The sequence below is a fragment of the Delphinus delphis genome, chromosome 13 (assembly GCF_949987515.2).
Source record: "Delphinus delphis chromosome 13, mDelDel1.2, whole genome shotgun sequence".
NCBI classification, from domain to species: domain Eukaryota; kingdom Metazoa; phylum Chordata; class Mammalia; order Artiodactyla; family Delphinidae; genus Delphinus; species Delphinus delphis.
The window spans coordinates 40,302,039-40,320,758 of NC_082695.1; the positions used below are offsets into that span (position 1 = coordinate 40,302,039).

Genomic DNA, 18,720 nt, shown 5'->3' on the forward strand with positions numbered 1-18,720 from the left:
ACATATGAATTTTGGGGAGGGATACAGTTCAACCCATAACAGTTAGCAGTGCCAATGAGAGTGTCTCCTCCCAGGCACTTGGGGTTTTCCTCTTTCTTTTCACATAGATGTCACTGGTACCCTGGTAGCCTCCAAATATATTACCCGGCAGGTTCTCCCAGAGGTCCCAGAACAGAAAGACTCACAGGCCAAATTAAAACGGGCTTGAATCACATAGCTTACTAAATCAATATAATACACAGCCAGGAGCAAGGGGGAAAAGGTAGCATGGGTTCACACTCTTAGGACAAGGTGCAAGTGGGGTGGAAGGGCCCCGCTACCTGGGTCCTGGGTACACGATGTGCAGTGTCCTGCCTCACTCTGCACATCAGCCTTCCTCACTGGCAGGAGAGGGGGTACAAGGAGAGAAGGGCCCATAGGTGCGAGTTGCCCTGGGCCAGTGACGCACTTGATCAGAAACCCACAGGGATGAGTACACTTGGCCACAGCTAATTAAATGGATGGACCGGGGGTCAGATTTAAGACCTCATGGGTATTCAGTTCTCATGTATAGTTAGTATTCTGACTATGTAGTGTGTTTTGTGTATTTGGTCTTTTGAGTATATCTCTTTGCCCTGTCATTCTTCTAACACACACACACGCTCCACTTGCTAAGTACTTATTGTATTAACACATCTCGGGAATTCTGCCTGCGTCTGACAACCTCTTTGCTGACCAGTGACTTCACACATCTTGAGAGAATGTGCCTATGTTTCACAAGCTTACTTGTCTAACAGAACTGAAAATTCTCTAAAGCAAATGCACGTTAGCGCCATCCACACAGGCAGCGCCTTCCCCAGCACCCGGGTCCACAGGAACGATGTTTGCAGTGGCGAACATCCTTCAGTTTGCCACTGCCCGGTGCTCTCAGCTCTGGAGTTTAACCCACAGAATTAGGCGACACCAGCCTCATTTGAATACCAGCAGACTGGCTCTGAGCTGAGACCTTTTTGTTTGTGAGTTAGTGATGTCATTCAATGTTAAATGCAACTTGGAGGTGGTACAGAAAGAAACTGTGTGCTTGGGAAGTGGAGTCTTGGCATTTTAGATTCAGGCAAGTCTGGAACTTGGTGTCCCTTTGGCACTAGAGTCTGGGCCAGGCCCCTGAAAGAACTTGGCTTTGTTTCCATGTTCATTTTTTTTTTTTTTTTTTGCAGCCCTAGAAATGGAACCTTTTGCTAGGTAGCTGAACTGAGAGAATCCTCTTGGCCTGGTATTGCTAGTGAGAATCTTTGAGTAAAACAGAATGTGACATTAGTAACCCCAAGATTACGGTGCTAACTCTGAAAAATATTCATACTTACTGTGTCTTCATATTTGTACTTTGAGATCTTTACTTTCTAAAGACCTTAAAAATATATTAATGTGGAAATAGCTTCAGAATAACTTAATCTTTTTTAATTGGGTTGAAAATGTTGCCCATGGTCTGTCCATCCCTTTGTATTACATGTTTCATTTTCCTTTGTGCCCTGTCTCTCCAGGCAAGAGCACACACTTGTATATTTGTGGTAGAATCGTAACTCAAACAGCTCCTAATTATACCTGCTAGATAAAATATGGAATTTCTCTAGTTTTTTTTTTTTTTAAACCTCTGTGTGACCACAAGCAGAATTATAAAGACCACTTACATTTTCTAAAGGACTGCAGGGAATTCCCTGGTGGTCCACTGGTTAGGACACAGCGCTTTCACTGCCATGGGCCTGGGTTTGATCCCTGGTCGGGGAACTAAAATCCTATAACCTGTGTGGCCAAAAAAAAGGACTGAAGAGAATGAAGCAAACAAAACATAGTATAATAAGAAAAAAGTGTCAAGGGAACAAAAACAGAAGTTAAATTATAAAAGGTATTAGTTACCTAAATCCATTCATGTTTACCATATTGCTATATAAAAGATAACTCTCAGATCAGCATAAAAAAGACAAATCCAACAAACTAAATAAATATACAGGCTAACTAAAAAAAATGTAAATGGTGATACAAAAGTAGAAAGTAAAAGAGTAGACAAAATATATCAGGCATACATGAATTTAAAAAATGACAGCAATGATAATTTAAAAATCGAGGGCAAAATGCATTAAATGGAACAAAGCTGGTTTAAAACTTTATGGTACTTGACAATTAAACTAACAGTCGTAAAATTATATATTCCTAAGAAATAGCAGTTTTTTCTTAAACATAATAAGAAACTTGCAGAAACACAATTATGAGAAACTGACAACTCTTTCATTCTTAAAAAATCTATTTTATAATAAAATAGTCCCTGAGTTTTCTGCTCAGTTTTGCTATAACCCTAATACTGCTCTAAAAAATAAACATTACTAATTAAAAACAAATCTGGAATTTCTCCCAGGGTTCTGAAATAATTTGTGAGAAGCTGAATTGCTACTTACTGCAAGTCTTTGTCCTAAAAGTTAGAAAACAATATTGTGATTTATTTCCCAGTGCTATTAACAGGAGACAAGGTACCTATAGACAATACCTCTGTTTTAAAGACAGTTTACCTTTCCTAAGAGCGTTTTATTCACATGAATTCATTTATTTCAGCATCCCTGAGAGTATAAACAAAAATTACTTCCTAAGGTCCAAAATTGTGTAGGTTATGAAGTTGGCGCTGAAATCTGGTACTATTGACCAGTATTTAACATTCTTCGTTATACTGTGTGCCCATTAAAAGAAAACATTTATATTACAGTAATTGAAACAAATGAATTATTCAGTTGGAAGGTATGGCTTTAGAGTGAGCTATTTATTTACGTAGTTCCAGAGCACAGAGAATATGAAAATAATTTCTGCCAGTCTACAAGTTCTGGCATTATTCTGACACCAGAACTTGCAGAGGAGAGCACTAAACAAACCCCACTTCATTCTGAACGTAGACATTCTAAATAAATATTAGCAAATCAAATCCAGCAACGTATTTGTTAAATGCCGTATTCCAACCTAGTAGGGCTTATTCCAAAAAGGCACTCGTGGTTCAGCCTAGGAACTGTATCCCTGTTATCCGCTGCATTAAGGAAGTCATTGATAAAACCATTGACTCCTGTCGATAGATGCCCAGATGGCGTTTAATGAAATGCACTACCCAACCCAGATTTTAAAAAACCGAACAAACTATTAGCAAATTAGAAAGGAAACCTCTCTATTTGGTAAAAATGGGCATCTACTAAAAACATGCAGCAAACTGTATTTCATGGTGCAACATTAAAACATTCTCCTTTTCATATCCTTTTATATACTGTATAATAACGTATACACATCGTTTGTATTAGAATAGACCAAGGATACGTGCTATGCTTGCTTAATATTCAGTATTTTAACTGGAGGTCCTACCCAATTACAATTGTCTGTTGTAAATGAAGAGACAGCACTATCGTTACTTGCAAATGGTTTCAATATCTCCCTGGAAAATTCGAGAGAAAAAGAGATTAAGAATTATAAAAATTCCTGAGTCTAATAATGTGACATGTACAAAATCAACTTGGAAAAATCCACAGGTTTCCTACATACCAGCAGCATTCACTCGGAGAATAAAATGGAGAAACAAATCCCTTTTGCAGTTGCCACAAGTGTTATAAAATGCCTAAGAATACACCTATCAGGAAGTCCCGAGTAACTGGAAAAACACACGGTATCCCTGTAGTGACAGTGCTGAAGCTGTAAGTCCTGCTGACTTTAATTTGGCAGTAAATGGGCTCCATTTAATTTGGCAAAGATTCGTGCTTTTATGCTTCATGGCTTCCTCTGGAAGCAGATAAAAGCTTGCCAACATTTTTTTCTCCTTTTACCAGCAAGGAGACTGAGGCTTCAAGTAGTTTTTGTGACACAGTGCATCAGCGCACAATTCATGAGACAAAAAGCCTGTATCGTAGTAATTCTTGGTTTCATACGAATCCATTTTCTATATTTTCTTCAGGGTATGTGTATTTCTTTAAAAATTAAACTGGGAATCGAGTATCAAATTGAGGATAACCCTCTTTTCTCTGCTGGGTTGTGGACGTTTTAATTTGTAACCAGAAAGACTCCCATAGATCATTTTTATTCTGAATTGTTTCGGTGAAAAGGGAACTATATTTCCACGAATTTAATGGCTGTTCATTGTACTTCCTTAATGAGTGATCAGCCTAGAAGTAGAATTAGTTTTGTAGTTATGCTTGCTCCTGGGGTAGTGCCTTTAAGCTCCGGAGCGTAAGTGGTCTCAGTACTTCCCAGTTCTCTTCAAGTGCTTGTGACACATAGAGCCTGGAACTTTCTTCACAGTTTCATCTTTAAGGAAGTATACTTTTCTAGTTTCCCAAGGCTGTTGTAACAAATTGTCACAAAGTTTATGGCTTAAAATGACAGAAATTTATTCTCTCACAACTCTGGAGTCCAGAAGTCCAAAATCAGTTTCTCTGGGCCCAAATCAAGGTGGTCAGCAGGGCAGCGCTCCCTCCGGAGGCTCTAGGGAAAGTCCATTCCTTGCCTCTTGCCTGTGGTGGCTGCCTGCATTCCTGGGCTTGCGGCCACATCACTCCAGTCTCTGCCTCCGTCCTCTCACATTGCCTTCTCCTCTGCTTATGTCAACCCTCTCTCTGCTTCTCTCTTGTAGGGATACTTGTTGATTGCATTTAACGCCCCCTGGATAATCTAGGGACTCTCCCTCATCTCCAGATTCTTAGCTTAATCAATCACACTTGCATCCCTCTCCCTGAGGAAAGCATGCAGTTGGAGCAGAATTTGAATACTAGTCAATTACTAGCTCCCTGACCTTGACTGAGCACTTACCGTTGTTGAACGTCAGTTTCTTCATCCAAAAATGGAACTAATGCATACCTATCTCGGAGTCTTTGAAAGGGTTAAGAGAAATAACGTTGATTCAAGTATTACTTAGCTTCTTTTTTTCTTTTCTTGCGTTCAGAGCTTAGTTTTGACTCATCTTGGTGGCTTCAGAGTCCATTTCCATCCCGGGCACCCAGCAGTTGCCTGATAAATGTTCACCAAGTAGTTTTCTATCCTCTGAAGGGCAGCGTGGCGTTGCACTGCCATGCACTGAACCCCAGCTGGGGTCAGCTTGGTAGTGATGGCCCATCTGGAAATATCCTGGGGGTGATAGTTGAATGCCATTAACTTGGGAAACTGGGGAGGTGCATGCAAAAGCAGAATCCCTAACCCTGTGGTTTCTGTGCAAATAGGCTAAATTGAATGCATGTGTGATGCAGGGAAAGAAGCATTGATCCAGAAAGGGGAAAGTTAGAAATGGGAGTAACGAGTGTCCAGATCTGTCTACACACACACTTGCTTTTCATTAGAGATGGATTTTTTACCTCTGGTATCTGGCTGTGTGCTCACAATCAGTGTAAATGTCTGACTTAAGAGCTGGAGGCCTGTTTCATTCCTGTGAGGTTCCCTTCAACTAGGTGTTGAGCTAGTTGAGAACAGGAATTAGTGATACCGTGATGTGTATCTTCCGTGGCTACCTTCTGTATCTTCCGAGCACTTCTGGGTGGTGATACAGGGTTGAATGCTACAGTCTGAACCTTGCTGATAGCAGAGTGAAGTGTTACTGTGGGGCACCAACAGTTACTGGTCCAGCCATGGCCGTGGTTACTGAGTCATTTGGCTTCCAGAGTTCCTGAGTCACAGACTGTCCTGCCGATCTCCTTGCTGACTCATCTGTGCCCTGTGTGGAGTCCTGGGGCCTCCTGCAGTGACCATGCATCACTCAAGGAGCTGAGGAACGTGGTGGGTCTGATCTCAGGGAAACCAGCAGCCCCTCTTCTAAGACCCTTCATGCCCCCAACCTGGCTGCCCTGGGGGAGAAGAGGCAGCCAGGGGCCTTGGAAAGGGAGTCGCCTGGGAGCAGAAGGAGGAACACAGGGAAGCACAGAGAGGAGGGCTGAGTGTAGGGCGGGAAGAGAGGCGCTGGCACCTGCGGGAGAGAGAAAGGAGCGCTCCTGGGCATGTGTCAGCGAGGGCAGGCTGTGTCGCATCTTGGGGACATTTAGGATTTATATCGTTACTGATGCGTGATACTTAACGCCTGTCGTCGCTGTATTTACGGTTTAGTTTACCTCCCTTTTATCCTGATGGTGCCTTTTGTGCTTGTGGCATCAGATCAGCAGACTTTGAACGAGATCTTTCATGGAAGAAAACACTAAATGTATTTAACCAGGAAACGGTGGCACAGGCATTTGAGAGTCTGCTGGGGTTCTGGACAGTGCTAGATGAATGCAAAAGTCGGAAGTGTAATCTGGACCCTCAGAGAATTTCTGAAGTGTTGGGAGAAGAGGGCTGATGACCAGAAGCATTTGGAGAACATCACCGAGTTGTGTGGTAGAGCGTGAGGGGCTCCCGGAACAGGGAGAGGCTGGGGCTGGGCTCATGGACTGGCCCTGGGCAGTACTGACTGCCAGTGTCTCTGGGCCCGGTGGGTGTATGCAGGAGGGTGAGATGCAGTCCCTCTCCTGTCGAGCTTACCTGTACCATGGAGCCAGATCAGCAAATCATTGTATTGATCACACACCAAGTTCTAGGGCATGTGTGCACAGAGACCGCTGTGGGAGAGGGTGGTGTGAGCCGAGCCCTCACTGGTGGGTCCTTCTGACCGAGCAGAAGGAGGAGTGGCCTGCGCTCTGTTCAGCTCACAACCATGTGAGGGGAAAGGGGGCGTTTTCCAGAAACCTTTACATCACCCTCTTCTCTACTGCTTAATCTGCTTGACTACCAAGGGAAAGGATGCTTTTGAACTAGGATGCTCGTATTGTTAAAGACAGATCTTAGCCAGTAACTGTTGTCATTTTTTCCTTAGTGTCAAATCAACAGTGCCTTGACTTCCTTCCATACTGCTCTGGAACTTGCAGTAGACCAGAGGGAAATCCAACACGTGTGTCTGTATGAAATTGGTAAGTATCGAATGTCTGTCCGGTCCCTTGTCATTGAAATAGTATTAATGCAATAGCTCATGTCCAGCTGAACGTCGAGCTTCTTGTCCTGCAGTGTTAACGCATTCCTGTGCACGTTTTCATTGTTAATGCTCTTCAGTTTGTGTCTTTGTGAGATGCCTGCCGCCTTGTGTAATAATAGGACTTTGTTACCATAGCGCAAGTAGTGGTACTTAATGAATTCTCATTACTTCTTTCTAATATTTTGCTCCTTATAACATTTAGATTCTAGGATGATAGGTAAACTTAAATTGAGTAAAAACCATTAGTGAATATTTTATTGGACTGGATATTAGAATTCAGGACTGTTTTCTCTTCCCTCCCACCAATGTTTACCTGAGAAGAAAACTACGGCTTAGGAGAAAATTGGGCACGTAGATTCCAATTCCAGCTCTTCTGCCAGCTAACTTGGAGACCTCACCCTCGTGGCAGCCCCTGGAGCTCAGGTGCCTGCCCTGGGAGCAGCTGTGTAATTAAGATGAAATTAGCCGGATGAGCATCAGACAGGATGCCTGGCCACATATGTTAGCTGCTTCCTCCCGCTTCTCCCCTCCTGGAGGGGAATTTATAGACAGACTTGGAGGCATTTGTTTGCCACTTGCTTGCCTGCTGTAGACATAACTGTCTTCCTGAATCTTTTTTTAAAGAAGAGTGCAAACTAAAAGATTGAGAACTGCCCAGTAATCAGCATTATGTTTTAAACGCCTGTTATAGCTTAGGGAGTGGAGATGAGGTACGATCCAGTGGGAAATGTATTTTCCTGTAAACTCTGCTGGAGCTCTGGTTAGTAGCCATAATGTGGAATGGAACGTGAAACACATTATCAATGTGATGTTTTGAGTAAGACCAGGCATCTCTGATTTCACAACCGATGAAACAGTATAGGACTTGAATGGAAGGGACTAGCTTCGATGTCCTTTTATTTCTCTCGTTTAGGACACTGTTATCTTTTTTCTTGTAGTTTCATTGAGATACCTTTGACACGTAACACTGTATTTAAAGTGTGCAACATGAAGATTTGATACCTGAATATATCGTGAAATGATTATGGTGGCCTTTTTTCGTGTGTGCACTGTTTCCGGGTCTGTGGCAGGGTAGAATGTCAGAACGGAAGGAATCTTGGAAATATCGAAACCCAGAACTAAGGACTTCGGAAGGTTAACTCAGGGTTGGGGTGGGGGGAAGTGGGAATAGCAAAGTCAGGACTTGGCCTCCTTATTCAGCTGTGGTGCTGCCTCCCACCTCTGTTGCGGCGTTTAATTCAAATCTTATCCCGATGTCCATTTTAGGATGGAAAGAATTAGCCCCCATGTTTACTCTAAAATATGTCAACTTCATATCATATCCCATAGAATCTGACACTGAATTTTCTGGAAGTGTGGCTCCCCTTCGTCCCTCTAGTTCAAATGGTAGGTCTAAGGTGACACGACTGCTTCATGGTGCAGCGGATAACAATTTTTTTATGGAGGCAAATCGTGGGCAGGAGAGAGCAATGGCCTTCGACCCTCAGTTCTTCCCTCTTATTAGCCGTGTGACCTTGAGCAAGTCCCGAAGCCTCTTCATGCCTTAGGCTTTCTCCTTGGGCAGGTGAGGACGCCGTCAGCCACCTTTCCAAGACTGCACTAGGATTAACAAGAACTACATCAGATGCCTGCCTGACGCACAACGGGATGGCTCCGTGGATGGGAGATACCGTTACTAACAACGAGGGATAAAATTCCTTGTTTCCTTATTGCTGCTGCCCCCCCCACCCTACCCAGGATGCCAACCTAACAGTGTTTTGCTCTGGGAGAGGTGGGGTCCTTTCTCTGCCCCTGCAGAGGGAAGGGTGGCAAGTACTTGATTTCTCACTGGCTTCCTCTCCAATTCTCAGAAAAGGTTGCTAATTGACTGTGATCATAAATGCACAGGTGAGCGTGTGAGGCTTTTCGAGATGGTCACTGTGTGTGTAATCTACTGGCATCGCTTATTTCTTTGCGCCCGTGCCTGCTCTTGGGAGAGAAGAACCACCGTGCTTGGGTTGATCTCCAGCCGGGGGAGGCAAATCGGACGGTTTCCCTAGAAATTTTTACTTTCCTCCCTTCGAAACTGCTTCATTGGTTGTGAAATCAGAGATGCCTTGTGTACTCAAAACATCATATCGAAAATATTTACGAGGGAAAAGATACTTAGGAAGTTTTCAGGCTGTTGACGTGGAGCCCTCACAGAGAAAGTCAGCAGAATAAGACGTTTGTAACGTACAGATGGGCTGTAGAGCGTATTACTTTAGGGTCCCGTACTAGAAATCTCTCTTTCACAGGTTGGTGCAGCATGATAGAGCTGAATTTCAAGGATGCGTTTGACTCCTTTGAGAGGCTAAAAAACGAGTCCCGGTGGTCCCAGTGCTATTACGCCTATTTAACCGCAGGTGAGTAGACCACGGTCTGCACGGCCGCAGCGCGCCCTTCTCTGTCTCAGATTAGCTGACGCGCGTTGGCCGGTGGGAGAGTGATGGCAGAGGGTGCAGAAGTTGTGTTCTTCACAGTTTCCCACAGCGTGTGTTGTTTTGGGCTACGAGTAAATAGCAGCTGAGGAGCAGCTCTCCCCAGCCCATCTGAACAGCGGGGTGGTTCGGTGCTGCACGCCCTGCCCCTCCCCACGTCCCTTCAGGGCTGGGTTGGTCACATGCTGGGTCCCGGAAATGCTTATGGTGAGCTTTTTGGTTTTGTCCTAAACAGCCTCAACTTACCCTTGCCGCTCTCCTTTATTTTCTCAAATCTATTTTTGATTTGTTAGGAATTTAAAGAATTTTAAAGAATTTAACATGTCTTTTAAATCGTGTTAACGTCTTTGTTTAGATTGTTAGTGCCCTGGTTACAGAGTTGTACGGATTTTGAGTAGTCTGTTCCAACCTTGTTTTACTTATTAACCCTATTATAATTACAGTGTGATTTTGCAGAACACAAGGTAATTCAACACTGCATGTCATTATAGCAGAAACAACTGTAATGTCTGATAGGCATATCAGTGTGTATTGCCTTTTTACCCTTAAATAACGAGATAGAGACATGCTGCCACCTGGTGGACAAAATAGCTGTCTGTGCCCTGAGCTACAATACATGAAATGCTGTTGTGATGCAGAATGGTCCAGGTGGAGATTGAAGAGACCCAGGTAGTTGTACATTTTCTGCCTCTAACAATGAGCTCTCCTTACACACCCATATAAGTGATTCTTTTACTTAAAATTTAAGGCTAATCCAAACATTATTTTCAATATCTTCTTATTTCTCTGAATATTTGGATGTAACAAAACGTCTCCTGTCATTCCATCCCCTTAACTGGTCTCTTTAAAATAAGATAGAATTAGAAGATGGTGACTAATGTGTCTGTCCTGGATGTTCTGAAACTCCAGTCCGTGAGCAGTCAGGACGGAAGGCCCTTATACTCACAGGCCTTCCTGCAAGCCCCGCAGGTATTAATCCGTTTTCGTATGGCTCTTATAGCTGATGTTTGAATAGGATTATTTTCAGTACGCTGCTTAGGATACTTTAAGGGTTGGTTTACAGAACTCACAGGCATCTCAGATGAAAGTAGCAGGCTTGGTGTGCGCAGCACGTGGACGAACGAAAACAGAGAGGCTGCAGCGCCCCCCAACGGTCGTTAGGGTGTAATGGGGCCACGTAGTCACTGTGGGCAACTGTTTCTTTTTAATCGTTGTTGAGCATAGAACATGAAGAAATAATGGTACGGTGTGGGTGTGTAGAGGAGCATTTGTTCTCCAGATATTGGAAATCGCAGGATCATACCAGTTGTAGCAGATGATAAAGCGTGAAAGACTCTAGGTGCCACCTCTCCACGGGGCCTTCGTGCAGGTGTGTGAGGAGCTCCACCTAAAGAGTACGTGGGGAGGGGAGGGAAGGTCACTCTGTCAAGCTCTCAGAGAAGGCTCCTTGCAGGAGCTGTCATGTGAGTTGGCCTGAAGGACAGGTACCTGTTACAGGCAGCGTCGGAGAAAATGGGCATTCAGCGACCAGAAACACTACCATTCGGGGCTTAGTTCCTTGTGCTATTTCTTTTTTTATATTTATCTCTTTTTTTGTAAGAACATTTAAGTTCTCCTCTCTTGGCAAATTTCAATTTTACGACACAGTATGGTCACACATAGTCACCATGTTATACGTTACATCTTCAGACCTTATTCATCTTATGGCTGAGAGGTTTTTTTTATTACAGTAAAATAGACATAAAATGTATTTTAACCATTAAAAAAAAAAGGTTTTTTTGGCCGCACCACGCAGCTTACAGGATCTTAATTCCCCAGCCAGGGATCGAACCCAGGCCCCCAGCAGAGAAAGCCCAGAATCCTAACCACTGGACCGCCGGGGAAGTCCCTGTTTTAACCATGTTTAAGTGTGTGGTTCAGTGGCATTAAGTTCCTTCACAGCCATCACCACTGTCCAACTTCATTGTCCCAAACTGAAACTCTGTGCTCATTACACAATAACTCCCCCCTCCCCAGCCACTAACCACCACTGCTGTACTTTCTGTCTGTGTGAACTGGATTATTCTAGGTAAGTGGACTTGATGGAAGCTGGTTTATTTCACTTAGCGTAGTGCCCTCAAGGTTCATCCATATCGTCGTATGTGTCAGAATTTCGTCCGTTTTTAAGGCTGAATAATATTCCACTGTATGTACAGACCATGTTTTGTTTATCCGTTCATTGTCAGTGGATGCTTGGGTTGTTTCCACCCTTTGGCCATTGTGAGTGATGCTGCTGTGAACACGGTTCTTTTTGAGACCCTGCTTTCAATTCTGTTGGGTATGTTACCCAGAAGAAGTTAACCGAAAAGCTTAGTCTTAGTGGATGAGCCAAGCATCCTAAGTTCTGTGTGGGTCTCAGACTTAGGGTAAATCAGAGACGCTCATGCTTTCAAACATCTGCGTCTTTTAGAGCAACTGTCTGCAACTGTACTGGGAGGAGGTGGTGTACATTCTTCAGGATCTGAGGTATTAGTGTTGTAGAAACTGCAAAGGCGATTCAGGTCCTGTTACTGTTGATGTTTATGACTCTCTTGTGTACCCACAGTTGCTCATTCTTTTTTTAATATTATGTGACTATATAATAATGTTACCAGTTATCTGAGGAGACCTCAGGCTAGGGGCAGCAGAAATTATTCTTTTTAATTGATCTACTGTGTGACCTCAGGCAAGACTTCTACTTTCCTGGACCTCTACATCCCCTGATCTATAATATATTGGAGTTGTTTTACAGAACGATCACTGAACTTCTTCCTGGTTTTGAAATGTTATAACCCAACCGATGAGGTCATTTTGGATGGGTTCAGGCCACCACATCTGGAGCAGTGCTGCTCTTATAACTGGGGGTGATCTCTCCTTTTGAATATTCAGCCTAATCCCACTTATTCCCAGTAGAAATCTTCTGCCTTTCCCATCACCTTGATGACGTCAGCTTTCTGCAAACCTTGCTGCTTGCCATTAGCTGCCCATCCTCTGACATGCCATAGCCCTGTGCCTGGCTTGACCAAGCCCCAAAGTGCGAGTACGGGACCACCCAGTTGTAGGACTACTCGAATAAAGAAGAAAGAACTAGCAAATCAATGGACATTCCAACTGGGGGTTGAAAAACGATATGTGGCAAAGACAAAAGCAACAAAAAGTTAACAGAAATGAATTCATCTTCATGGGAGTTGAAAAGAGGACAACAAAGAGTAGTTGGTAAAGTTCCAATGAAGGGATGGGACTGCAGCCTGGTGTGAAGTTTGGAGAAGGTAGCGAGCAGGTGAACCAAAGGAAATACGACTACGTCTTTGCCGGGGGCTCTGGGTGAGATGAAGATAGCATGCAGACCATCAAAATCTTACCCCCCTCCAAGGCTCAGCTTGACTCTTAGTTCCTCAAAGCTGCCCTGATCACTCCAGAGAGAAACCATCCCTTCCCTTGTTGAGCTTTTCCAAAAGTACTTTGGTGCCAGGACTCCCAAGGCTCTCATCACTATATACATTGTAGCTCTGGACTGTGTGTCTTCTCTCTCCAGCTGAAATGTAAGTTTCTTCTGGGTGTAAACGTGTGTGTTTCTTCTTCACATTCTTGCTGGCGGCTGTAGGTGGTAGGTGCCCAGTAAACGTGCAGGACTAATTCATGCCTTTCTTGCCAGGTGCAGGGGTATCCTGCTACCGTGAGGCTTTCACAGTCCTCCTGGCTCCTAAGTGTTCTTGCCTAGATTCCTTTTTCTTCCACTTTCCGAGTACGTGAGCTCTAAATGGACTGTAGTTTGTGATAATATCTGGGGGTTTTGTTAATGTTCAAGACTAGACTATCTTCCCCAAAGAGGACTTAGGACTGTAGTTTTCCCACCTGTCCCCGCCCCCCCCCCACCACCCCAAAGCTCAGGGAACCTAGCGCCAGGGAAATAGATTTTTTTGTTTTGTTTATTTTGGGCTGCGTTGGGTCTTCGTTGCTGCGTGCAGCCTTTCTCTAGTTGGCGAGCAGGGGCTACTCTTCGTTGCGTTGCCCAGGCTTCTTGTTGCGGAGCACGAGCCCTAGGCACGCAGGCTCAGTAGTTGTGGCACAGGGGTTAGTTGCTCTGAGACCTGTGGGATCTTCCCGGACCGGGGATCGGGCCCGTGTCCGCTGCATTGGCAGGCGGATTCTTAACCACTGCGCCACCAGGGAAGTCCCGGGAGATAGTTGTTGAAATGGTGGAACGACGATCAGCAGGGTGGTGTAGTCCCACGTGTAACAGTCTTTTAAAATATTTGCTCCCATTTTTTCCTTTGGTAACGTTTTCCAAGTATCATCAACCTAGGTATCCGTTAGTGGCATTTTCCCCCTAATACTTAAGGATTACAACGATGGTTTCTCACAGTTTGTCAGGGAGCCACCGGTGATGTGGACGGGGCACAGATTGTCTTTAAAGAAGTTCAGAAACTCTTCAAAAGGAAGAACAATCAGATTGAACAGTTCTCAGTGAAAAAGGTATGTTGGAACCTGTTGATCTGGTGTGTCATTTATGATGGATATTTGCAACCATTGCCACCTTGGACAGGTTTTAAGAAATCATATGCAAAGCTGGCAACCTAACGCCATGCAAAATGCAGTTCACGACTGTGGAGAGAATTTACTCCCGTGTCATTCTTCTGCTCTGAATGCAAAGTACTGTTTGGTTGCAGATCATTAGAGCAGTTGTTTCTTTGACTGGATAGAGACATTCCAGATCCTGTGGAGCTCAGGAGCCTCCAGAGAGGAGGAACATCTGTCTGAAGAGCTAGGTCGTCTCAGAAGAATGCAAATCAGCAGAACCTGGGCAAGAGATACAGACTGTTAGTTCTCATAGAGTGAAAGCATCACGTTCTGCCCTAATAAAAAACAAAAGTGTGCATCAAATATACCAGCAGAAGGGCCCAGGACTGTAGGGACAAAGCCCCAATTTACTTCTGTACTTTTAAGAATACAGTTTAGCTGAATTACCATGGGTCACCTGACAACGTATGTGAATTTTCCATGTTTTTAGTTGTAAGTTTTTATTGAATGAACATTGAATGATTTAGTGTGAGTATAAACTAGATTGTAAAGTGGAATGCCCCTGAGAGGACTGGGACTAATTAGAAAACTAAAACGTCAATAAGACCGTAACTAAAAGGCATCTGGTATTACATCCTCCATATAAACCCATCAAGTTATTATTTGTCACCCAGCTTTTATAAATTTCTTTGACGTAGAATGAAACTAGATTCATTTCAGTTTACAAGTTTTCAAAATATATCCTGGATCTTGATAGTAGACTGAATTGAATAAGAGAAAGGCATATCTACCAATATATTAAAAATCAGAGAGCAAAATTTAGAGAGAAATTTTCATTTTTAACTTTGCGGGAGGGGATCGTTCACATCAGATATGAACCATGTATTTTTTAATGTCTCTGAAATATTTTTTTTATCTGAATTTGTTTTTTTTTCTAATGTTGCCTAATCATTCCAACTGCTTGCAGGCAGAGAGATTTCGGAAACAAACCCCAACCAAAGCGCTGTGCGTGCTGGCGTCCATTGAAGTGTTGTACTTGTGGAAAGCCCTCCCCAACTGCTCCCTCCCCAACCTACAGAGGATGAGTCAAGGTAAAAAAACAAAACGAAACTGTGCACGGCAGCTTGTTCCTTCAGTGTGTCACTAATCTCCTCTGATTCAGAGAGTACAAATCTGTCATTCTGGGACAAATGGTGCGATGGTTGAAAAAGTTCCGTCACTTAGGTGATGGAAGTAGGAGGCACTGGAAGGGACAGATGTACTTGCCTTGTCCGCAGTGTGTGGCGATGCACACTGATCGTCAGGGTTGTTAATCCTAAAGCCATGCGGGTGGCTGGAAGCATACGTTTCCACCTGCCCCCCGCAATGAAACCTCTTTTTTCATATGGACATCCATTAAAATGCACAGATATTAAGCGTACATGCAGTTCAGTGAGTTTTGACAAATATATACACTGTGGCATCCACCCCACGATCAAGACATAGAACATTTCTTCCACCCCTGAGATTTCCCTTATGCCCCTTCTCAGTCAGGCCCCACCCATGGCAACCCCTGCTCTGATTTTTCTCTCCACAGATTACATTTTAACTTCGTACAAGTGGAATCAGACAGTGTGTACTTTTTAGTGCGTGGCTTCATTTGTGCAGCCTAGTGTCTGTGACACCCACGTTGTATCTGTGTCAGTAGTTTGTTCCTCTCACTTGTTGAGTGGAATTCCATCGTATGGCTATACCTGTCCCACGATTTGTTCATTCCTTCTCCTACGGGACATTTGGGTTTTTTCTGGGTGTTTAGCGACCGTGCGTAAGGCTGCTACAAACATAAGTGTGCAACATAAGTGTACTGACCTTTTGTGTGGAATTACATACTGATTTCTCTTGAGTAGACACCAAGGAGTATAATTGGGAACCTACCTTTTTGATTCATATGTTTAAAAAATCATAAGACTATAAGTTACAGTAATAAAACCTTCATAAAGTCATTTTTATTATAGTTGTAGGAGAAGTTCATGGAGAGAATAAGTCTTTTAGTAAAATAAAGCTTTACTGGTTATTAAAGAAATATTGTGGGCTTCCCTGTTGGCACAGTGGTTAAGAATCTGCCTGCCAATGCAGGGGACACGGGTTCGAGCCCTGGTCCAGGAAGATCCCACATGCCGCGGAGCAGCTAAGCCCGTGCACCACAACTACTGAGCCTGAGCTCTAGAGCCCGAGAGCCACAACTACTGAGCCGGTGTGCCACAACTACTGAAGCTTGCATGCCTAGAGCCTGTGCTCCGCAACAAGAGAAGCCACCGCAGTGAGAAGCCCGCACACCACAACAGAGTAGCCCCGCTCGCAGCAGCTAGAGAAAGCCCGCGTGCAGCAACGAAGACCTAATGCAGCCAAAAATAAATAAAATAAAAATAAATAAATTTTTAAAAAAAGAAATATTGTAACATTTCTTCTAAAGGTATAATGGCAGACATTTGAATGATATTTTATAGTCTGGCAGATTATTTCCTTTGCTCTTCACTGGAACCCAGGGAAGTAGAAAAGGCGGACAGCATTGTTGTGCCCATTTTATAATGAGGAAGGCGAGACTCGGAACAGGTGACTTGCTCAGCTCCCATAGGACCAAGTGTCTCTGCTGCTGGTCTGAGGATGGCACATTGACTAGCAAAGCTTTCAGCTCTCTACACACAGCTTCGTCTTCCTGGGAGCATGAAGATATTTAAACCATGCAGCTGGAAAAATGATTACATGGTGAGAGTGCTGTGTTAAAACACAGGGACTTCCTGGTGGCGCAGTGGTTAAGAATCCACCTGCCAATGCAGGGCACACGGGCTCGAGCCCTGGTCCGGGAAGATCCCACATGCCGCGGAGCAACTAAGCCCATGCGCCACAACTACTGAGCCTGTGCTCTAGAGCCTGCGAGCCACAACTACTGAAGCCCGTGTGCCTAGAGCCCATGCTCTGCAACAAGAGAAGCCACCCCAATGAGAAGCCCACACGCCGCAACGAAGAGTAGTCCCCTCTCGCCGTAACTGGAGAAAGCCCACGTGCAGCAACAAAGACCCAACATGGCCAAAAATAAATAATTAATTAATTAAAAAAAACAAACACACACACATACAGTTATCCCTGTGTATCTGTGGGGGATTGGTTCCAGGACCCCCTACACATACCAAAATCCACGCATGTGCAAGTCCCTCATATAAAATGGTGTAGTATTTGCATATAACCTATGTGCACTTTTCCATGTTTACTTTAACTCATCTCCAGATTACTTGTAATACCTGATATGATGTAAATGCTATATATGTAGTTGCAAATACAATGTAAATAGTATGTAATTAGTTGCTTTCTGGAATTTTTTTTCCCCAGAATATTTTCGATCCACAGTTGGTTGCATCCGTGAATGCAGAACCCGTGGGTATGAAATGCCACTGACTGTTCATCCAGAAAGATGGTTTTATAGAAAGCAGTTACCTTTGGAAATGTAGTCTTAGTCACATATATGCTGCTCTTTTCCAAAAGTGATTTAGTATTAATATTTTGGACTTATTCAAAACTAGTGGCTGTATAAAATTTGTCAGATTTCTTTGTAGTCACACTTGTTTTTGATCAAATATAGCGTTTTCCCTTGAATCACATACTTTTATCATCAGAATTCCCTGCAGATGCCTGTTGCTTATTTAAAAAAAAAAAAAGGTTCCCTCTCAAAGGTCAAAAAATTGGTCAGTGTTGATATTCCAGAGCAAAGTAATGCAACTCCAAAAGAAGTTGTGTGCAAGGGCCCTGTAATTAGGGTGTGTAACCCTCCTAAGGGAATTACTTGAAAGGAAACAGAATTTTCTCGGATGTTCAAGTTCTGCTCTGTTTAAAAAGATTCATAATTTTAAACCCATCCCTGGTTGTTGATGCAAGTCTGGAATATCTACCAATGTCTAACTCAAAAGACCAGTAAGGAATTTTAGGTATTCTTTTTTTAAAAAAATACATTTATTTATTTATTTTATTTATTCATTTTTTTAGTTTTTGGCTGCATTGGGTCTTCATTGCTGCTCGCGGGCTTTCTCTAGTTGCGGCCAGCGGGGGCTACTCTTCGTTGCGGTGCACGGGCTCTAGGTGTGCGGCCTTCAGTAGTTGGGGCATGCAGGCTCAGTAGTTGTGGTTTGCAGGCTCTAGAGCACAGGCTCAGAAGTTGTGGCGCATGGGCTTAGTTGCTCTGCAGCATATGGGATCTTCCCAGACCAGGGCTCGAGCCCATGTCCCCTGCATTGGCAGGTGGATTCTTAACCACTGCACCACCAGGGAAGCCCCTTAGGTATTCTTTTTAATGCACAAGTGCAGGATCATGTGTTTAGAGATAATTAAAACAGACATGCAAATATAAAATGGTAACTGGCAGGCACAAGAACGATCATCACTTAATGTGACTAAATATTCTCTGAGCTCCTTTCCAGCTGTCAAAATAGACAACAACGATGTGGCCCTGGGGAGGGAGGCGGGCTCTGGAGTGAATATGAGATAATTCTCTAATATTTTTGCTAAAAATCCAGTTAAGAGAGCTGTTAATTAGATTATCTCATTCTCCAGTGTTAAGCAGTAATGATCCAAATCGACTCAGTCATATAGAAAACAGGTGAAGATCTTTGTAGAGACATAGTTAAGTTCCAGGAGAAAAAAAGCCACCTGATCGTGGGTGATAGAGGTCATCTGCATTGATTACACTCTTCCCGTCAGGCCCACACAGCT

The 18,720-nt window shown here is 43.6% G+C and overlaps 1 protein-coding gene across 1 annotated transcript in view; it reads left to right on the forward strand.

The window, feature by feature from the left end:
* TTC39C (tetratricopeptide repeat domain 39C) overlaps nt 1-18,720 on the forward strand; it is a 105,913-nt gene that overhangs the window by 77,313 nt on the left and 9,880 nt on the right. Inside the window, exons 7-10 of the mRNA XM_060028816.2 lie at nt 6,827-6,920; nt 9,259-9,366; nt 13,826-13,935; nt 14,948-15,071. Coding sequence (XP_059884799.1) covers nt 6,827-6,920; nt 9,259-9,366; nt 13,826-13,935; nt 14,948-15,071 — 436 coding nt within the window. The remainder of the gene's footprint in view (nt 1-6,826; nt 6,921-9,258; nt 9,367-13,825; nt 13,936-14,947; nt 15,072-18,720) is intronic.